Here is a 15,531-nt window from a genome sequence, read left to right as displayed (position 1 = left end):
AGAAGGGTGGGCAGCTGGCATTGCTGAGGGGAATAATGCTTCTGGTTTCCTTACGGCAAATACAAAAGAATCATCAAAACATTTAGGACTAGTTTGATAAACTTCAGTAAGATGGAGATAAGCAGGGACTTAATGAGGAAAAAAAGGAAGGTGTTGGTCCACACAACTCCTCACATATGTTTCTCTTTCCTTTGATGTTACTTGTCTCCTTGTTTGCCAAATACCACTAACTGGCTGAAGCTGTGACTACAAGTGTGACACTTAATTCAACTGATGGTTTTGAATGTTACATATGCCTCCCTCATTATCTTCTTTCTTCTATGCTTGGAAGTTATGTTCAAGCTCTCTATGCTCCTCTCTATTTGTATGAGCTCTTTTACCAGCAGTAGCAATGTGTGAGCCCATTAGCACTCGGCTGTTTTTTTCAGTGCTAGACAGACAGCTGTGCAATGTAAGGTAGAGATTACCTTTCTGTTTTTCCCTAGGTGGTGGTGACCCTTGGTGACCCAAATGTCACAGCACCATCCAGTTCTGTTGGACTGACAAATATCACCGTAACCCCCATTACAACGGCAGCTGGAACACAATTCACAAACCTCCAGCCAGTGGCTGTGGGCCACCTGACTGCACCGGAGCGCCAGTTGCAACTGGACAACTCCATTCTCACTGTGACGTTTGACACCGTCAGCGGTTCTGCCATGCTGCACAACCGCCAGAATGACATTCAGATCCAGCCACAGCCAGAGGCGGCCAATCCTCACTCTGTGGCCCATTTTATAAACCTAACCACCTTGGTGAACTCCATTGCTCCCTTAGGAAACCAGATAACAGAACAGCATCCTCTGACGTGGAGGTCGGTGCCTCAAACTGATGTCTTGCAGCCCCCGGCACAGCCAGCGCAGCAGCAGTCAGGACAGCAACAGGTTCAAGCAGAGCAACAGCAACAGATGTACAGCTACTAATTTATACATTGAAAATTGGAAGTGGACAGTAGAGACAAAAACACAGAGATGTTTGGAAAATTTCTAATAGGATTATTTGCTGGATACCAAACAGAGATGGGAAAGCGTTTAATACAATGAAACATAAGCTAAAATTGGCATCGCACCCTGCAACACCTGTGAGAATCTTGAGGTTCTCACATCATCTCTAAGCCTTGCAATGTGTTTTTTTTTAAAAAAAAAAAAAAAAAAAGAATTGAAACTAAAACCATCATGAATTTGGTTCCCCTGCTAAATTGTACTGTGTATTTTGCACCGTGAATTTGGGGCAGTGAGGTTTGACAGGAAGCGTCATAATACGGCTTAACCAAAGCAGGGAAATATTGTGGCACTGGAAGTTCAGAAAAGCTTTTAGCCGTAACACGGCACTTCCTTCCAGTCTGTACACTTTACGTGAAGACCTTGTTGACAGTGAGCTGGAATTCACTTGTGGTTAGCTGGTAGAGACTGAAATGTACACACAAATGGGCAAACCAATTGTTGTTTTCTTTCTCCTTTTGGTCTTTCTAACAACATGAGTATAATAGGTGGAGGCTGGGACTTGGGGGTGGGGCTGAGTGTGACGTGGAATAAAATAGACCATTTTCACAAGTATTTCCATTTTAGTGATGGGAAAAACCCTATACCCGTAACACTGTTAGTGCTACTTGAATCACGTAGCTGGTTCAGTACTAAAAGCAACTTCTGTGGTCTTCTAGTCAAGTCTGAATCAAAGCAGATACGAACTGAAACAAGAATGTGATACAGTTTTATGTAATTTTTCAACCCTGCTTTTAGCTAATAGATCCGAAGAGACATTGGTCTACTTTGATCAAGTTCAGGATGTGAATATTTTTTTCCAATTAGTCTTCTCTCATTGTGTAATAAACATCTGAGAAAGTATTCTTTTGATATATATATATACATACATATATATATATATATATGCATTTGTACTTTACTGTGCATTTCTGGTGAATCTTTGTGTGAAGGACGCTGGTATCAATATAAGTCATTAATTTTGTCATCCTTCTGTTGCCCTTTCTGACAGAAATGATGCATGAATCCTAGTCCATTCTCTTTCCAGCATTCGTAGCGACACGCAATTGTGTGTAATGCAAGACAAAAGGAAGTCTGAAGCATGATTGGCCACGTGGAGGCAGCATGTCCTAGTGTAGAAGGGGCAAGGTGTGCATGAATATTGGAGCTATCAGCGAGGGGGCTGGGCAGTCAGTGGGTGACAAACCCGCCCACAGCAGGGGGCTGGAGCTGGATGGACTTTAAGGTCTCTTCCAACCCAAGCCATTCTGTGTTTGGGATCGGGTGACATACATCAATGCTGATACAACGCTTTGATTCCATTCTCCATATACTGATGTGCAATCTGGACATTTGCATGTCAATAAGACGGTATATCTCCCACAGATAAGAAAGGCTGCTTTGAAAAAAGAAATAAACTAAAAATGAACAACGATAACAAACCAAACAACAAACAGGGGCTGTCTGGAATCCTGACAGCCAAAATTGTCCTACCAGCTGCAGCTGAAGAGCAAGTTCTTTTAGGGCTGCATATTGAGCCAGCCTCGGAACCTTCCTTAAGATTTTTGCTGGGTATAAAGCATCTGCTGTGTTTAACGGTGAAGATAGATTGATGGTTGTAAAAATCCTGTCTGTGCCTATCATATTTATGAAAATGTTGTATGTAATAGCAAAAATATGAGTAGGAATGAGTTTGTCTTTGAAAGTCTGTATTAACATGGACTATCTGACCCCTAAATGATGCCTTAGAATCTCTGCAACAAATCCTTCCAAAGTATAAATGACTAGAAATCAAAGTTAACCTTTCATGGCTTTCTTTGTGCCATAGGAACGTCCAGGGGCAACGCTATGGGAGGCTCTGTGTAAAGCCTAATAGCAACTAAATATGTTGCAATTAGGAAAGGATGTAACAAAGGAGTTTCTGTTGACAGATTTTGTGTCAGAGGAGCAAAGCTACTTTTCTGCCAATGTCAACACGTCTATCAATGTCTCTATGAGAGAGATCTACATTTGATGGGACAAGGATGCATATCAGAAAGAGAAAATGTCTTTTACCAGCATAGAAACAGAAGAATTTTCCATTCCCTGGCCCCTTATTTGTCTTCCCTCGATCCTCTACAAGCAGTGCTCTATGACCATGTATTTTTTTTGGCCTCCCAGTAACTAGAGCTCAGTGCCCCCCTATCGTCTGGACTATTCCATCACTGGCTCAGGCCAGGTAACCTTCTCCTCAGCTGTCTTCCCCACAAGAGCAAAACGTGCTGGTCACAAGGAAGCTATGTTTTGTTTATAAAATGTGCTGCTTATGTACTTGAAGCTTTTTTCTGTTGCTGAGTTTGATGCCTAATTGGGAAAAGCACGTTATAATTTGGCAGGTAAAATGAAAAAGAAACAGTAGAAAGAAATGTAGAGGTCCTGGATCAAGTTTTTGTGGTAAATAAAAGATGGCTATGACCTGAACAAACACAAAAATACATAAATAATACAAACATGGAGGGTTACGGTACTCCACATTGCGTTCCTGGAAGATTGGTTTTTTTGTCTAGACATTGGTGATTATACTTTTAAGTGAAATTTCTTTTTGCCTCAGCTGCAGAGTGAGTACAGCTATTCTATGTTAATACCACTGACGGTAATATTCAGGATGCACTGAATCAGCCTAAGCCATTTTAGCATGTAATTGCCCGACTGAAATGAATGGTGAGTGCAGGTCATCACTCAATACAGATACCTCTCTGGCTTCGCAAAACCGCTTTATCCCAGTGTGTAATCCTCTGGTTTTCTCTAGTCTTATACTGACTGTGTCATCCCTCCTGCTCTTCTTGGCCCACAAAATCTAACCCAGGCAAACTAAAATATTGCACTTCTGATAGTGAATTAACTAATTTAAAAAGGAGCAATCTGATGGCGCGATAAATGCTCGTGTGTTAGTGGTCACATGGAAAAGAAATTTCAGTTTTCTGGTAGCTTCCAAATCTTAAATTATATTCTGCTTAAGGAGGAAAAAATGATGCTCACTTTGAGTAGGCAATAGAAAAGCTGAACCTTCCAGAACACCCCTTTCAGAAGTAACTTTGACTTTCCCTGCAACTGTTGCTGTGGTATCCTACCATCTCTCAGTGTGACTTCATTATTACTACTACTATTAACATCCCTATGAGAACGAAGTTGTATCTTGAGCGTGCTGCAACAGGAAAAGCTTCAAAACAAATAGTTTTTTTGGAGAAGTTGGAAATACGGATTCCTTTTCAGACAGCACTTTGGAGAACTAAGGGAATGCCAGCTGCTCTCCCAACTAAACCTTCTGCAAATGAATACCAAAGTTATACTGACACTGTTTCAACCTGCACAACAAATAAAAAGGTGTGAGGGATGTGCAATCTAAATTTCATTGGCCAATTTATTACCAGCCTTTTCACCTGTAGGATATGAAGGTTACTGGTTTTTTTCAGCCATGTGTTGGAGATTTTGCGTAATGACTGTTCAGTAACGAACTGGAATTATTTTGAGCCAAAGGAGTGATGTGTAGTGCTGTGTACTGTCTTTGTTCATTGGTGGGACTACTATTTAATTGAATGCTGTCTGTGGCACGTGGGCTCTGAAGTAAAGGAGCAACAAGGTACAGAACCCTTCTCTACCAGCGTTTTTATTCTTTCCTGGTCCTCGGTTAATGTATCGGACTTTGTTCCTTGAATCACATAGACACCCTTCAAAAGCAGTAAGATTAGTAGTTATCTCTTAGAACTTTGTACCCAGAGTATCCCAAAATGTACAGGAAAATGAGGTAGCAGCCTGAAATATTTATTCTATAGCTTGTTACTATACTAAATAAAAAACAGAGGAGATGATTGCATCTTTCTCAGCAGTGGTCTGTGTTGAATTCTGGCAGGAAAAGCTACTGTATTAAGTGCCATTACACACCCTATAAATTTTATTTTGAGACGTGTCGATGGATAAGTATTCTTGCAGAACAGTAGCAGTCATTCTCTGCATAGATCACTAAGTTTCTGCACCTTTTTACTGTTTCAGAAATCCCCCAAAATTAAGAACTGGAGAAGAGATGAATTTATTTCTGGAAGTGATTTTCCTATCTGTTAGTCAGAATGACGTGGTAGTGCTCTGCACATGAGAAGATGCCTGTATTTCACACCTGGAAAATTAGGACTGGAAAAAATACCACACATCCAAGTGATAGTCATGTCAAAGTTGCATAGGTATTACATGAAAATAGATAAGGAACATTGCCTTATTGGTATTGCTTTGTGATTTTTTTTCTCAGGAATGATATTTCCTTGGTGCTGTTGAGGCTATTTAAGTCTCTCCTCGTAATTACTGCTGGCCTTTTATTTATCATCAGTATAAGTACACCTCTTGGATAAACCTTAACCTTTTGTATTTTTGGCATATCTGGTCATGGTGGTTGTGAATGCGTTGGCCTAATCTGGTATAAAGGGGGAAGGAAACACACTGGAGGAGGATACTGCTGATCCACACCATGGTTCATAGCAAAGTTCTGCTCTAAGTAGTTTGGGTGAAGACTGTACAGCCAAGTGACTTGTGATTGTGAGATCAGTCACCAAGATTTGTATTCACGTAAGAGGCTTTGCCACATAGCAAATCCAAAGTTGGCGACAGGACAACATCAACGACAAAAGACATAGCATTTGTCATCAGCTCAGAGCAATTTTCTTCAGTGTTACTATCACATTCCCAATGTAAATGGCAAGAAGGTGTTAGTGGAACGCCACAGTTACTTCACCATACCGTGTAACTATGATCAGGGAAAATGGTTTTGGTTTTTTTTTTTCCTCTAAAATGCTTTGAGAAAGCTGTTCTGGATTTCTTTTCCCTCCTAGGTCCTGAAGAACTACTCTGTGTGGGCACTGCTACAAAAGGCAGACGTCAGTCCCAGCTGTAGTTACCATACAGAGGCCCCGCAGTGCAGCCTAACGATGGCTGATGCTTTGGATCACTTTCCTAGAGTTCAAGCTCGCTGTTGCTAAATTTACCTTCCTAAAGCCAAGCTGAAAGGGGCAGAAAAGTGAGAGTCCTCCAAGAGACTTCAGCCTTACTTCTCAAGTTAGGATTTTATCAAAACTGTAGCGTAATGCTGTTGCCTTTTTCTTATCCATGAGCTGTTTTGAACAATTAACATCTGTCTGGTTACAGTGACTTTAGAACAGCTGATGCCAAAAGCAATTAAAATTACTGAGTTTATGCATTTGCTGCATCTAAAGCAGAGCTTTTCAATTCTAATGTCATTTTGCCATCAGTTGAGCTCTTCATTTTTCTGTTTACAATTAGATTTTGATTCTGAAAAGTTTTGAAGCTGTTCAATAACTGTACCAAAAATTAAATAGGTTATATATATATATATATATATACCTGTTTATAAATATATATAAATTTATATTTATATATAAATATAAAATAAATAATTTATATTTATATATATATATATATATATATAAAAGAAAAAAGAAATGTGGCGATGGTAGAATGAGAGGTTAAAATTGGCATAACCAATGGTGTTCATCTTCTGCAAGTTTCTGCCCTTCCCCTACCCACATGAATCTAAGGTTCTTGCTGTGACGCTAAAACAAGGAGATAGATAGTACATATTGTGGCTGGTTTACCAGAACAACCTGCGTATGGTCTGATGAGCTGGGTGTTGTTACTGAAGTACCAGTTCAGATACTAAGTTCTCCTGCCTTTCCCTCAAGCCCTGCACTCATTTTAGTATCTTGCCCCTGCAAAGCTGGCAGATTCCACTGAACTCAAAGGGGAGTGGGCATCTCTGAGCCTTGTACCCATGAACTTCAAAAACAGATTTAAAACTGGAAAGAAAGATGAGGCTGGGACATGAGAGGCAATAAAATATACAGGACATATAATTAGATGGATAAAGGCAGAGAAAGCACAGACTTAGCTTGCTGTTCAATACTGCATAGTACGTTCTGGTAGATGCAGTCCTGTTAACTGCATATTAGTGATGACTGTGTTCAGATTATTTTCCCTAGAAGAACCTACAAGTGTTCCTTATAGAGGGGAATGCATTAGTGTGTGCTTAGCTTACCATAAATTAAATGCAAAGGTAAAACACAGCGTGTTATACGCAGGAACATGCAGAAACCAAAACGCAAGATGCACAAATGATAAGAGAACGTAGCAGGTCCACGTTTCATCACTTCTGGAAAGAGCTATAGCAAGCTTGTGGGCAGCATTTTCACAAGACTGAATGTCCTTTCTCACGCACAGAAAAGACCTGCTCTGTCGTGTGTGTGCTTACAACCATGTAAGTTTAACATGAGGGGGATTACAGTAGAATAAAGAGGGGTGCAATCAAAGAGCAAATCAACAACAACAAAATCAAATGAGCAGATTAAAGGAAAGGGTGGGGAAGTTCTTACCCCAGCTCCTTGCCAAGGAGAGGGAGATTAAAGAAAAAAGAAAGGTAACAACGGGTATGAGCTCTTCTTCCCCTCCTTCCACACCCACGCCTGTGTTAGGACCTGAATGTGAGCTTTCAAGGAGTAAAGAATTGCTTTTGCCTGCTTGCTGTACAAACGGCATCTGTACCCGAAGGTCCTGTTGACCATACAGAATCCTGCAATGTGTTTTCAAGGTGCACGTGGGCAAAGTTGGAGCTGTGTGTACAAAAAATGGAGGGGGTGGGTTGTCTCAGAAAATGAAGGGCAATAGCTCCATTGCAGTGGAGTGTGCACTGATGCAACACAAGGCTTTTGCTGAAGAAACAGTGGAACCCGTGAAAAAATGCCATTTATGAAGACAGAAGAGAAAAAAGCTCAGATTGCATAATCAGAGAAAAAAAAGAGAAACTTTGTCCTGGAGGCAACTGCATCTATTTCTCAGTCACTCTCCTCCCTCTTCCACTATTTTTCCCATGAAACGCTTGCAAATCCCAACAGGCACTAAGTTTCCCTCCAGGCATGATATACCTGTGTGGTTGTTCAGGTAAGGAGTAGGTTGAAGAGAAATAGATACGAGGCATTTCTGGCTGAAGCCTTGGAAAAGAGTGGCGTTGCAGGATAATTCACTCAACCCTGAGCGCATTTCTAGCTAAGGGACAGCTGCTGTAATTATACATTACACACATCGCCGCCTTAATTAACTTCACCTTCCCTCAGAGTAGGCCCAGCTACTCGTGGTGGCGAGGTGGCCCGGCTGTGAGCGGAGAGGCGGCCGAGGGAGGTTCACTGGAAGGGATTTGGGGCGAGTCTTTCTTCTCTTGTATCATGTTGAAGTGCTTGGAATTGTACTCGTGGTAGTGCCTTTCTGGTGTTCCACCTGGGGAAGGCGTTCTGTGGCGCTGCTGTGGAATTGCAGTCACAAGTTGTTTGGGAAGGTGATTGTAGGGGTGTTACTGGATGGTTATAATGAAAATGTGACTGCTTGTGGCTTCTGGCAAGGTATCTCCCAGATGCCACTGTAGGTTCTTAAAAGTATTCAGTAACTAAATAATAATAATAATAATAATAGTATAATTTAGGAGGTCATAACCTTAACTTTAGTCTTTACAAGGGAAATTGACAGAAATGTACAGCAACACCTAAAATTCCAGTTCTTCTAAAAAATATGAGGTGAGAGTTCCTGGATGCAAGTTGAAGAACTGGGAGTTGAAACTACCATGTGAATGGGAAGGGTGCTTCCTTGTGGGAAAGTGCATGGAGGACTTTTGTGATCACTTTGCTAAATACTTGGAAGAGTCTCTGTAGCTCACCCTGGGAGCAGCAGGTCACTTGTTGTCCTATCTGCCACATAGATTGCCTTGTAGTTTTGAAGATAAACCCAGCTGATGTCAGTTATCTTTGTAGCTTTGGTGGTCCCCAGCTGCATGAAGTGCTCAGATGAGGGTTTCTACTTGCTCTTTACTTTAAATCTGGTTGTTTTAATCATAGAACAGTTTGGGTTGGAAGGGAGCTCACAGCCCACCCACCCCAACCCCAGCCATGGGCAGGGCTGCCCCCCACCAGCTCAGGCTGCCCATGGCCCCATCCAACCTGGCCTTGAGCACCTCCAGGGATGGGGCACCACAGCTTCTCTGGGCAGCTGTGCCAGCGCCTCACTGCCCTCTGAGGAATAATTTCTCCCTGACATCTAATCTAAATCTCTCTTTCAGTTTTAAATTATTCACCATAGACCTCGCCTTAGATTTTTTCTTGATAAATGCTCATAAAATGGAAAGAGACTGGAAAGGTGATGTCATGAGAACTGAGGATTTTTCCAGCGTTAGGTTCTCAGCAGGTGCAATTGTCTGAGACAGCTTTTGGAGATTTGTTTTTGACTGGCACAGTGATTCCCCTTTAGGTAACTGAGCTGGTGCTTATGAATTCCAAGTGGAAAGTAGCGTGTGTACAAATCATTACAGAAAAATGGAAACATGATTGGTTTTATGGTGTTTGCCTTATTTGGTTACAGACACAAGTGCTGTTGTATGGCCAGGGCTGTATTCTATATCTATCTAATGGTACTAAGTGCACTTAAAAGGAAAACAGGAAAAAAAAAATCTAATTCTGCAGAAAATTATAGGCAGTCCCTGCGGATGTAATAGCAATAATATACTGGGCTTTTAAATGCAACTATTCTGGCTCTTGTGTATCCTGCTCTTTATTCTTAACGCTATAATCAAGTGTAATTACAGGTGTAGACATTTTAATTAAAGGTGAATGAGTTTTAATTAAAAGTGAAAAATACAGAATTGAACCAACATTAACAACGTTTGTGTGACCAAATCCCAGGAGTATCTTAATATATACCTAAGAAAAACACTAACTTTTACAAAAAGTTTTACTTGTTGAATCCGTGAAGTGCTTTTCTATAATAAGTTCTTTCAGGTACAAAGCGCGCTACTATTGCTATGATTTTGAGACCATGCCAAAGCTGATTGCCACTGAGAGTTGCAAGTTTTACCTACCTCATTATCAGTGGATAGAACTGATTTGTTTCTCTGCTAAGCCAACCTGCGGATTGTGAGGCAATTACAAATATAAGTGCTATTGGTTTTGCCGCTGTTGTGGCACAGCATTGCAGATTTCATGCAGTTTTTGTGATATGTTCCTTTCTTGTGTTTAGAGCAGTGCTGGTGAAGAAACTGAATTTGGAGCAAAAGGTCCCAGAGGGCTGATCACACAGGTCGATTTCCAATCGATCACACCAAACTGAAATGCATAGGCTCTTGGTTATGGGCACAGTATGTCTGCTGAGAAGCTGGAGCTGGCATCAGCTGCCAAGGACCTTGGTGGAGTTTGTTTCCAAGCTGGAGAACTGTGATGTAAGTGGAACATGTTAAGATACTACTAATTTGTTCCCTTTCCCTAACTTTACCTTGGCATTCATTGGATTTGACTCAAATTTACTCAATTTGCTCAAATTTACAGATGTATGTTTCCCACTATCCTCTTAATGGGAATTAATGGAATTCTTAATGGGAATTCCTCTTATATGGGAATTATTATGGCAGCCTTAATGAAAATGTCAACAAGGTTTTTGCATAACATCTACATCTCCATGTTTTCTTTCTCTTTTTGGTGAGTGAAATATTCTTTTTGACACAGGTGCAGCTTTCCTTGTGTTTTAAGAACAAACACACATAATTGTAATACAGCCCATCGAATGATAAATTATCGAATTTGGTAGCTTATAGAGAGATCCAGAATGCTTATTGTTTGTCTAAAAAAAAAGTGATAGAATATTGGGTGTTTCCATGACCAAGTAGAAATGATGTTTTGTTGTTTGTTTGTTGTTTTTTTTTTTACTCCTGGGACAGCAATCAGACATTTGTAATAAGCTGTTGATGTACGTCTCCTGCTCAAATCTGGCCCAAATTGATTCCAACTAAAACGGATTTATCTTGACTGCCTGTTGATATTTTATACTGATATTGATTATCCATTCCTTTTCTTATTGTGCTATTTTTGTATGAAGTGAACCAAGATGAGTAGCAGCTGTTACCTTTATTTATTCTTTAGAGCATTAACATAAATAGTGCTGCCTATATAATTTTCTTTCTGCTTCTTGGAGGTGTTTGCTCCTGATCAAAAATGGCCCCACAGTGATATGACATTACAGGGAAGCATTTTCCCCATCACTGTGGGATTCAGAAGCTTCAACTTCAGGTCCTATTTTTCTATTATCTTTGACTTCTTTTCATGTAAAAGTTGTGATAAACTTAGTTTATGACCCTAACTGTGCTTTTTGATGTTATAGCAAACATTATTAAGGATGAAAATATGTCCATGCAAGGGAACGTCAGACTGATGCTGCTTTATATATTGTATCCCTCACTTACTGTTGAATTCAAATGTGTCATGTTTGAATAAATAAACTGCAACAACATAGTGGAATTATTCTTGTTTCCTGATGGTGCTTACAGCCCATGCTCTGTTTTGTTAATCTTCTGTTTGCTAACTCTAAAGTTATTTCTAGTTTCCTCTTTATATTTCAGCTTGCAGATTGTTTATGAATATAATTCTCCTATATAGCTTTCCCTGACTCTTTTCATGCCTTCTACTGTGTTAGATTTAATTTCTCTCAGATCATGTTTCAAGTCCTTCAGAGGAAATAAGAGCTTGGCTTTTCCAGGGGGTTATTGTGGAATAGATTGGAGTAGGAATCACAAATGAAGCAGTTTGCTTGCGTCAGTCCCTTGTTTGAATGCTCTCTTCTGCTCAAAGGATGCTTTTAAAAGCTTAGTTTAATACAGTCTCCTAAGATTAGAATGATTACAAGCATAATAAATAGTTTCTGTAACTTACACAGTCATCTTAAAAAGATAAAACTGTTTAGATTTGAATCAACTGTACATCATCTGCAGTGGCAGTATCGGTTCAGGGAGTGTCACTTGTTTTCCATTTCCTCTGCCCACTGTTAAAGCCAGATCAATTCTGATGAAACAGATACTGTTAAAGCCAGATTGTCCCTGTTCATATTTTGCTCTAAAAATCTGGGCTAGTGCAGCAGAGGTTAGGGGGTTACTTTACTAGGAAATCAGAGAGTAACTTTCAATTGCCACTGGTGGCAACGTGCATTTGAACAACACTCAATGCAACTGGAAGGAGGTGCATTACCCAGCGTACTTTCACTACAGCTGTGGATTTTGGGGAGGGAGGCAGAGGCTACTGAAGATTTAATCCCCCTTGTCATGTAACTACTGGCTGGTGAAGTGCTATGTCTCTGGCATCTAGCGCAGTCTAATAACTGTGTGGCTTTCCTCTTTCTGTTGCCCTCATAGCTTCCTGGTGAGCAGGAGCAGGCAGAAATGAAGGAAGGAAAGAAGATGAAAATACACCAAAGAAAGAAGTGTCTTAACACATTCCCCCCAAAGAACAGGTAGCATTCCCTCAATTAGTCCAGGCAGACTTCATCTACTCGATGGTAGGTCCAAATTCAGGTCCTGGTTTGTGTGGGATACTGCAGAATGTTCTACATTTTTGTAATTGATGTAATTTTCTTTGGGTTGGGGTGAGTTAATTAAACATTACTGCAACATTTACTGGTGTCTCTTTGGTTTCTGAAAACACTTAATTCTGTGCTCCTGTCTGTTGATCTCCTGCCAAAACTCTCTTGCCTTCTGCATGCTTCCTGTTGCTGAGTTTCTTTTGGGGCTACTTTCAGTAACCTGGAGTGATTCTGTCAGCATGTTGCTCGTCATGCTTACACTACAGAAGAAAAAACTGTCACAGTTCAAGAGAATGCTCTTCAATGCCACTGGAAAGGCACTTCATTTAAAAAAATATATCAGTTTTGAAAAAAACTTTCTCACAGTGTTTATTATTGACTTTGTAGTAATACTACATAGGAACTGGTGAGATCTTCAGGTATTCTTTCATCTGTCTTAAATAGTTGTGGAAACACTTTCGTTATATAGAATCTATGGCTTAGGTAGAGCAGTTTGTCACTCAAGGGACTGAATGCACTCAGCTCCCAATTAGTTGAAGCTGAGAATGGTCATTGCTGAACAACACTGGGTTTCTCCATAATTCATCCAGTGAGTCTTGGTTTGTGCCATTCAAACAGACATTTCATTCGTATCCTACCAGTCAGGACCGTGAACATTTCCCTCACGTTAATCTTTGATGATGAGCTTACTCACTGCTTTCCATCATCTCTTTCCTTCAATTCAAGAGAAGAACACCTGTTGCCACTCTAGTTTTTCTCAACTCTGTGGTGAGAAGAGCATTTTTATTATGTTGTCCGTGTTGCTAGCTACCTCTTGTGTAGAAATTACTGTCACGGCTTCAAAGCTGATGTCCTGCCCTTGGCTTTGTTGTAGAAGCTGCATTCCATTGACAGTCTTTCATAGCAGATGCCTTTATTGTTTGAGTAAGGGCTGAAGTATGGGCTGTGATTTGATGTACGTGCCATTCAGCTTCAGATCTACAAGGTGGGTGAGCAGAACTTCTCAAGAAGACTTTGGGCTGAAGAATAATGAGACAATTTGTTGGACTCTGGTCTTGGAACAGATTTCATTCTGTACTGTGTCAATGAACTCCAGATTTGATTGGAATCCTCTTTGTGATCCCTACAGATCTTTTCAATTTATAGGTTAAAGTTACATTTTGAATTAAGTATTCACTGCAGTGGCAAAATCCAGTCACTAGGTATAAGGCAATACCAATTTGTTTCCTTTCTATATTGAGATCAACTGATAACAGGTGCTCATTTTTGGGTGTTTTTTTCTTTTTTGCAGGGGAACTCATCTAGTAGCCTGATAGTGTAGAATCTGTAGTACTTAGAGGAGAGAAAATATCACGTCTGTGACACTGAACGTTATGATTCCAGCATGCTGTTGAATGTTCACTAGTGATCTTATTTCCTTGTTGCTGGCAAGGTGAGGTTATAGGATTTCCTTTATCTTTGATGAGCAGTCTAGTGTTCCATCCCTTTACTCAGCACGTCAATCTGAAACTCAGAAGTCCTTTCCAGGAAGTTTGTGTGGATATGGATTTTTTTCAGCCCTGTTATACTGTTGAGGGAGAGACCCCGTAAGTAATAGAAGTGCATCTACTTGGTTAAATTAACTAGGTGAGTCCTACCTGTTAAATTATTTTTGTTTTGATTTCTGAGCCCTAAAGATATCCAGCCTATCACTGAGTTGGACTCACTTGATTACCATTTTCATGCATCATCTGCAAAAGAACATCTCATGTTTTCTTCATTCTTGTTCCCGAATTTGAATTTAGTCTCTTCAAGTCTTTTCATCCAGGCTCTTATTTCACCTCCCTAAAAAAGTGCTTTTCTGCTTGGCTGTTATCTTTGCTAGGTAGATGAGGGTCTTGTGGCTGCTTCTCCTTATGCAATGTGGTAGGGTACTCCTTCGCATAGATTTTTACACACAAGGATTGTTTGGTGGATAGCTGACTGCTTATGGCTAACCACTGTGAAAATGAATATCTAAAGACAGAAAATGTGAGGATTAAAAAAAAAAGAGGTCAGTAAGCAGAGTTATTTGACATATATTCACTACCCCGTCAGCTTCTCCTGTTTCTCTGATAGAGAAGCAACAGAAATAGTAATTAATTTTGTTCTTCTGCTATATGGGTGGAGAAAATACTTTGACACGTGAAGGTGAAAAGCACAAAACATGCTCTCTGCAAATTCAAAGCTAAAATTTTCCTAGGAAAGACACACAGACAACGTATCTTGAAGTCAGTTCTGATTACTGACAAGTAATCTGACTTTGACACGGACATTTGCAAGGTTAAGTGTCACATTCTGTTTCTGACAGTGTGATTATTTTTTTTCCAGGAAAGGTTTTACTTTGGGTTTCTAAAAATGTAACAGTAAAGCATAAATATGCAATAACTTTAGTTATTTTTATGTAATAAATAGTATGGCACTTGTGTGCAGCTACTTTTTGGTTTTGTTTCTGTTGGACTACTTAAGAATATTTAAAAGGAAGCACAAGCTATGGGATCTCATAGGAACCCACATGCAAGAAAAAGTTGTAGCTTCTACTTGTGAAGGATTACTGAAGAGAGAACCTCAGTTAGAGCCAGGCTCAGGATTACAAAATGTCTGCGAGTAATCCCAATGACCTTTTAACTACTTTCGGATCAAAAGACATCTTTTTCTCTTCAGCTTTCCTTTTTTCAGTAGGTATTTTCTTCACCTGAACTCTCACTACCTCAATCAGCTGTCTACTGATGGGCATACTCACATAGCTCCCTTCTCCGTGCTTTCTGATCAAGAAGCTTAAAAGACTTTTCAGTGTGAGCTTTTCTATTTTGCAGTAGCTTCCTGAGCAGATGCTTATTCTTCATTTGCATCTTTGTTTACTTGCTTTCACAACTGGCAGCATGGTTAAAGTCAAAGCCGTGCCTTAGCTTGGGCTGCAGCTCTGCTTGCTTTGCAGCACATAATCAGCTTCACTCAAATGGAACAGTCCTTCACTGACCTAACCACAATCTCCCCAAGGTCCCCAAATTATTCCCACAAGTTATACTACAACAGCTATGACTTGCTGGGAAAGAATCCTACAGCATCTAAGCAC

General features: G+C 40.2%; 1 protein-coding gene across 8 annotated transcripts in view; it reads left to right on the top strand.

The window, feature by feature from the left end:
* PRDM15 (PR/SET domain 15) overlaps nt 1-4,652 on the top strand; it is a 31,068-nt gene extending 26,416 nt beyond the window's left edge. For 5 of the 8 annotated variants that reach the window (XM_015883000.1, XM_015882991.1, XM_015882973.1 and 2 more), the window contains one exon: nt 486-4,646. In XM_015883000.1, coding sequence (XP_015738486.1) covers nt 486-962 — 477 coding nt within the window. In that variant the 3' untranslated portion in view covers nt 963-4,646. Of the gene's footprint in view, nt 1-485 lie in introns of all 8 variants that reach the window. The other 3 variants (XM_032449045.1, XM_015882967.2, XM_015882957.2) reach the window with 1 other exon arrangement.
* Nucleotides 4,653-15,531: the final 10,879 nt, after the last annotated feature.

This window comes from Coturnix japonica, chromosome 1 (assembly GCF_001577835.2).
Source record: "Coturnix japonica isolate 7356 chromosome 1, Coturnix japonica 2.1, whole genome shotgun sequence".
In the NCBI taxonomy this organism is placed as follows: Eukaryota; Metazoa; Chordata; class Aves; order Galliformes; family Phasianidae; genus Coturnix; species Coturnix japonica.
Note: the sequence above shows the minus strand (reverse complement) of the source record. Positions and strands in the feature narration are given on the sequence as shown.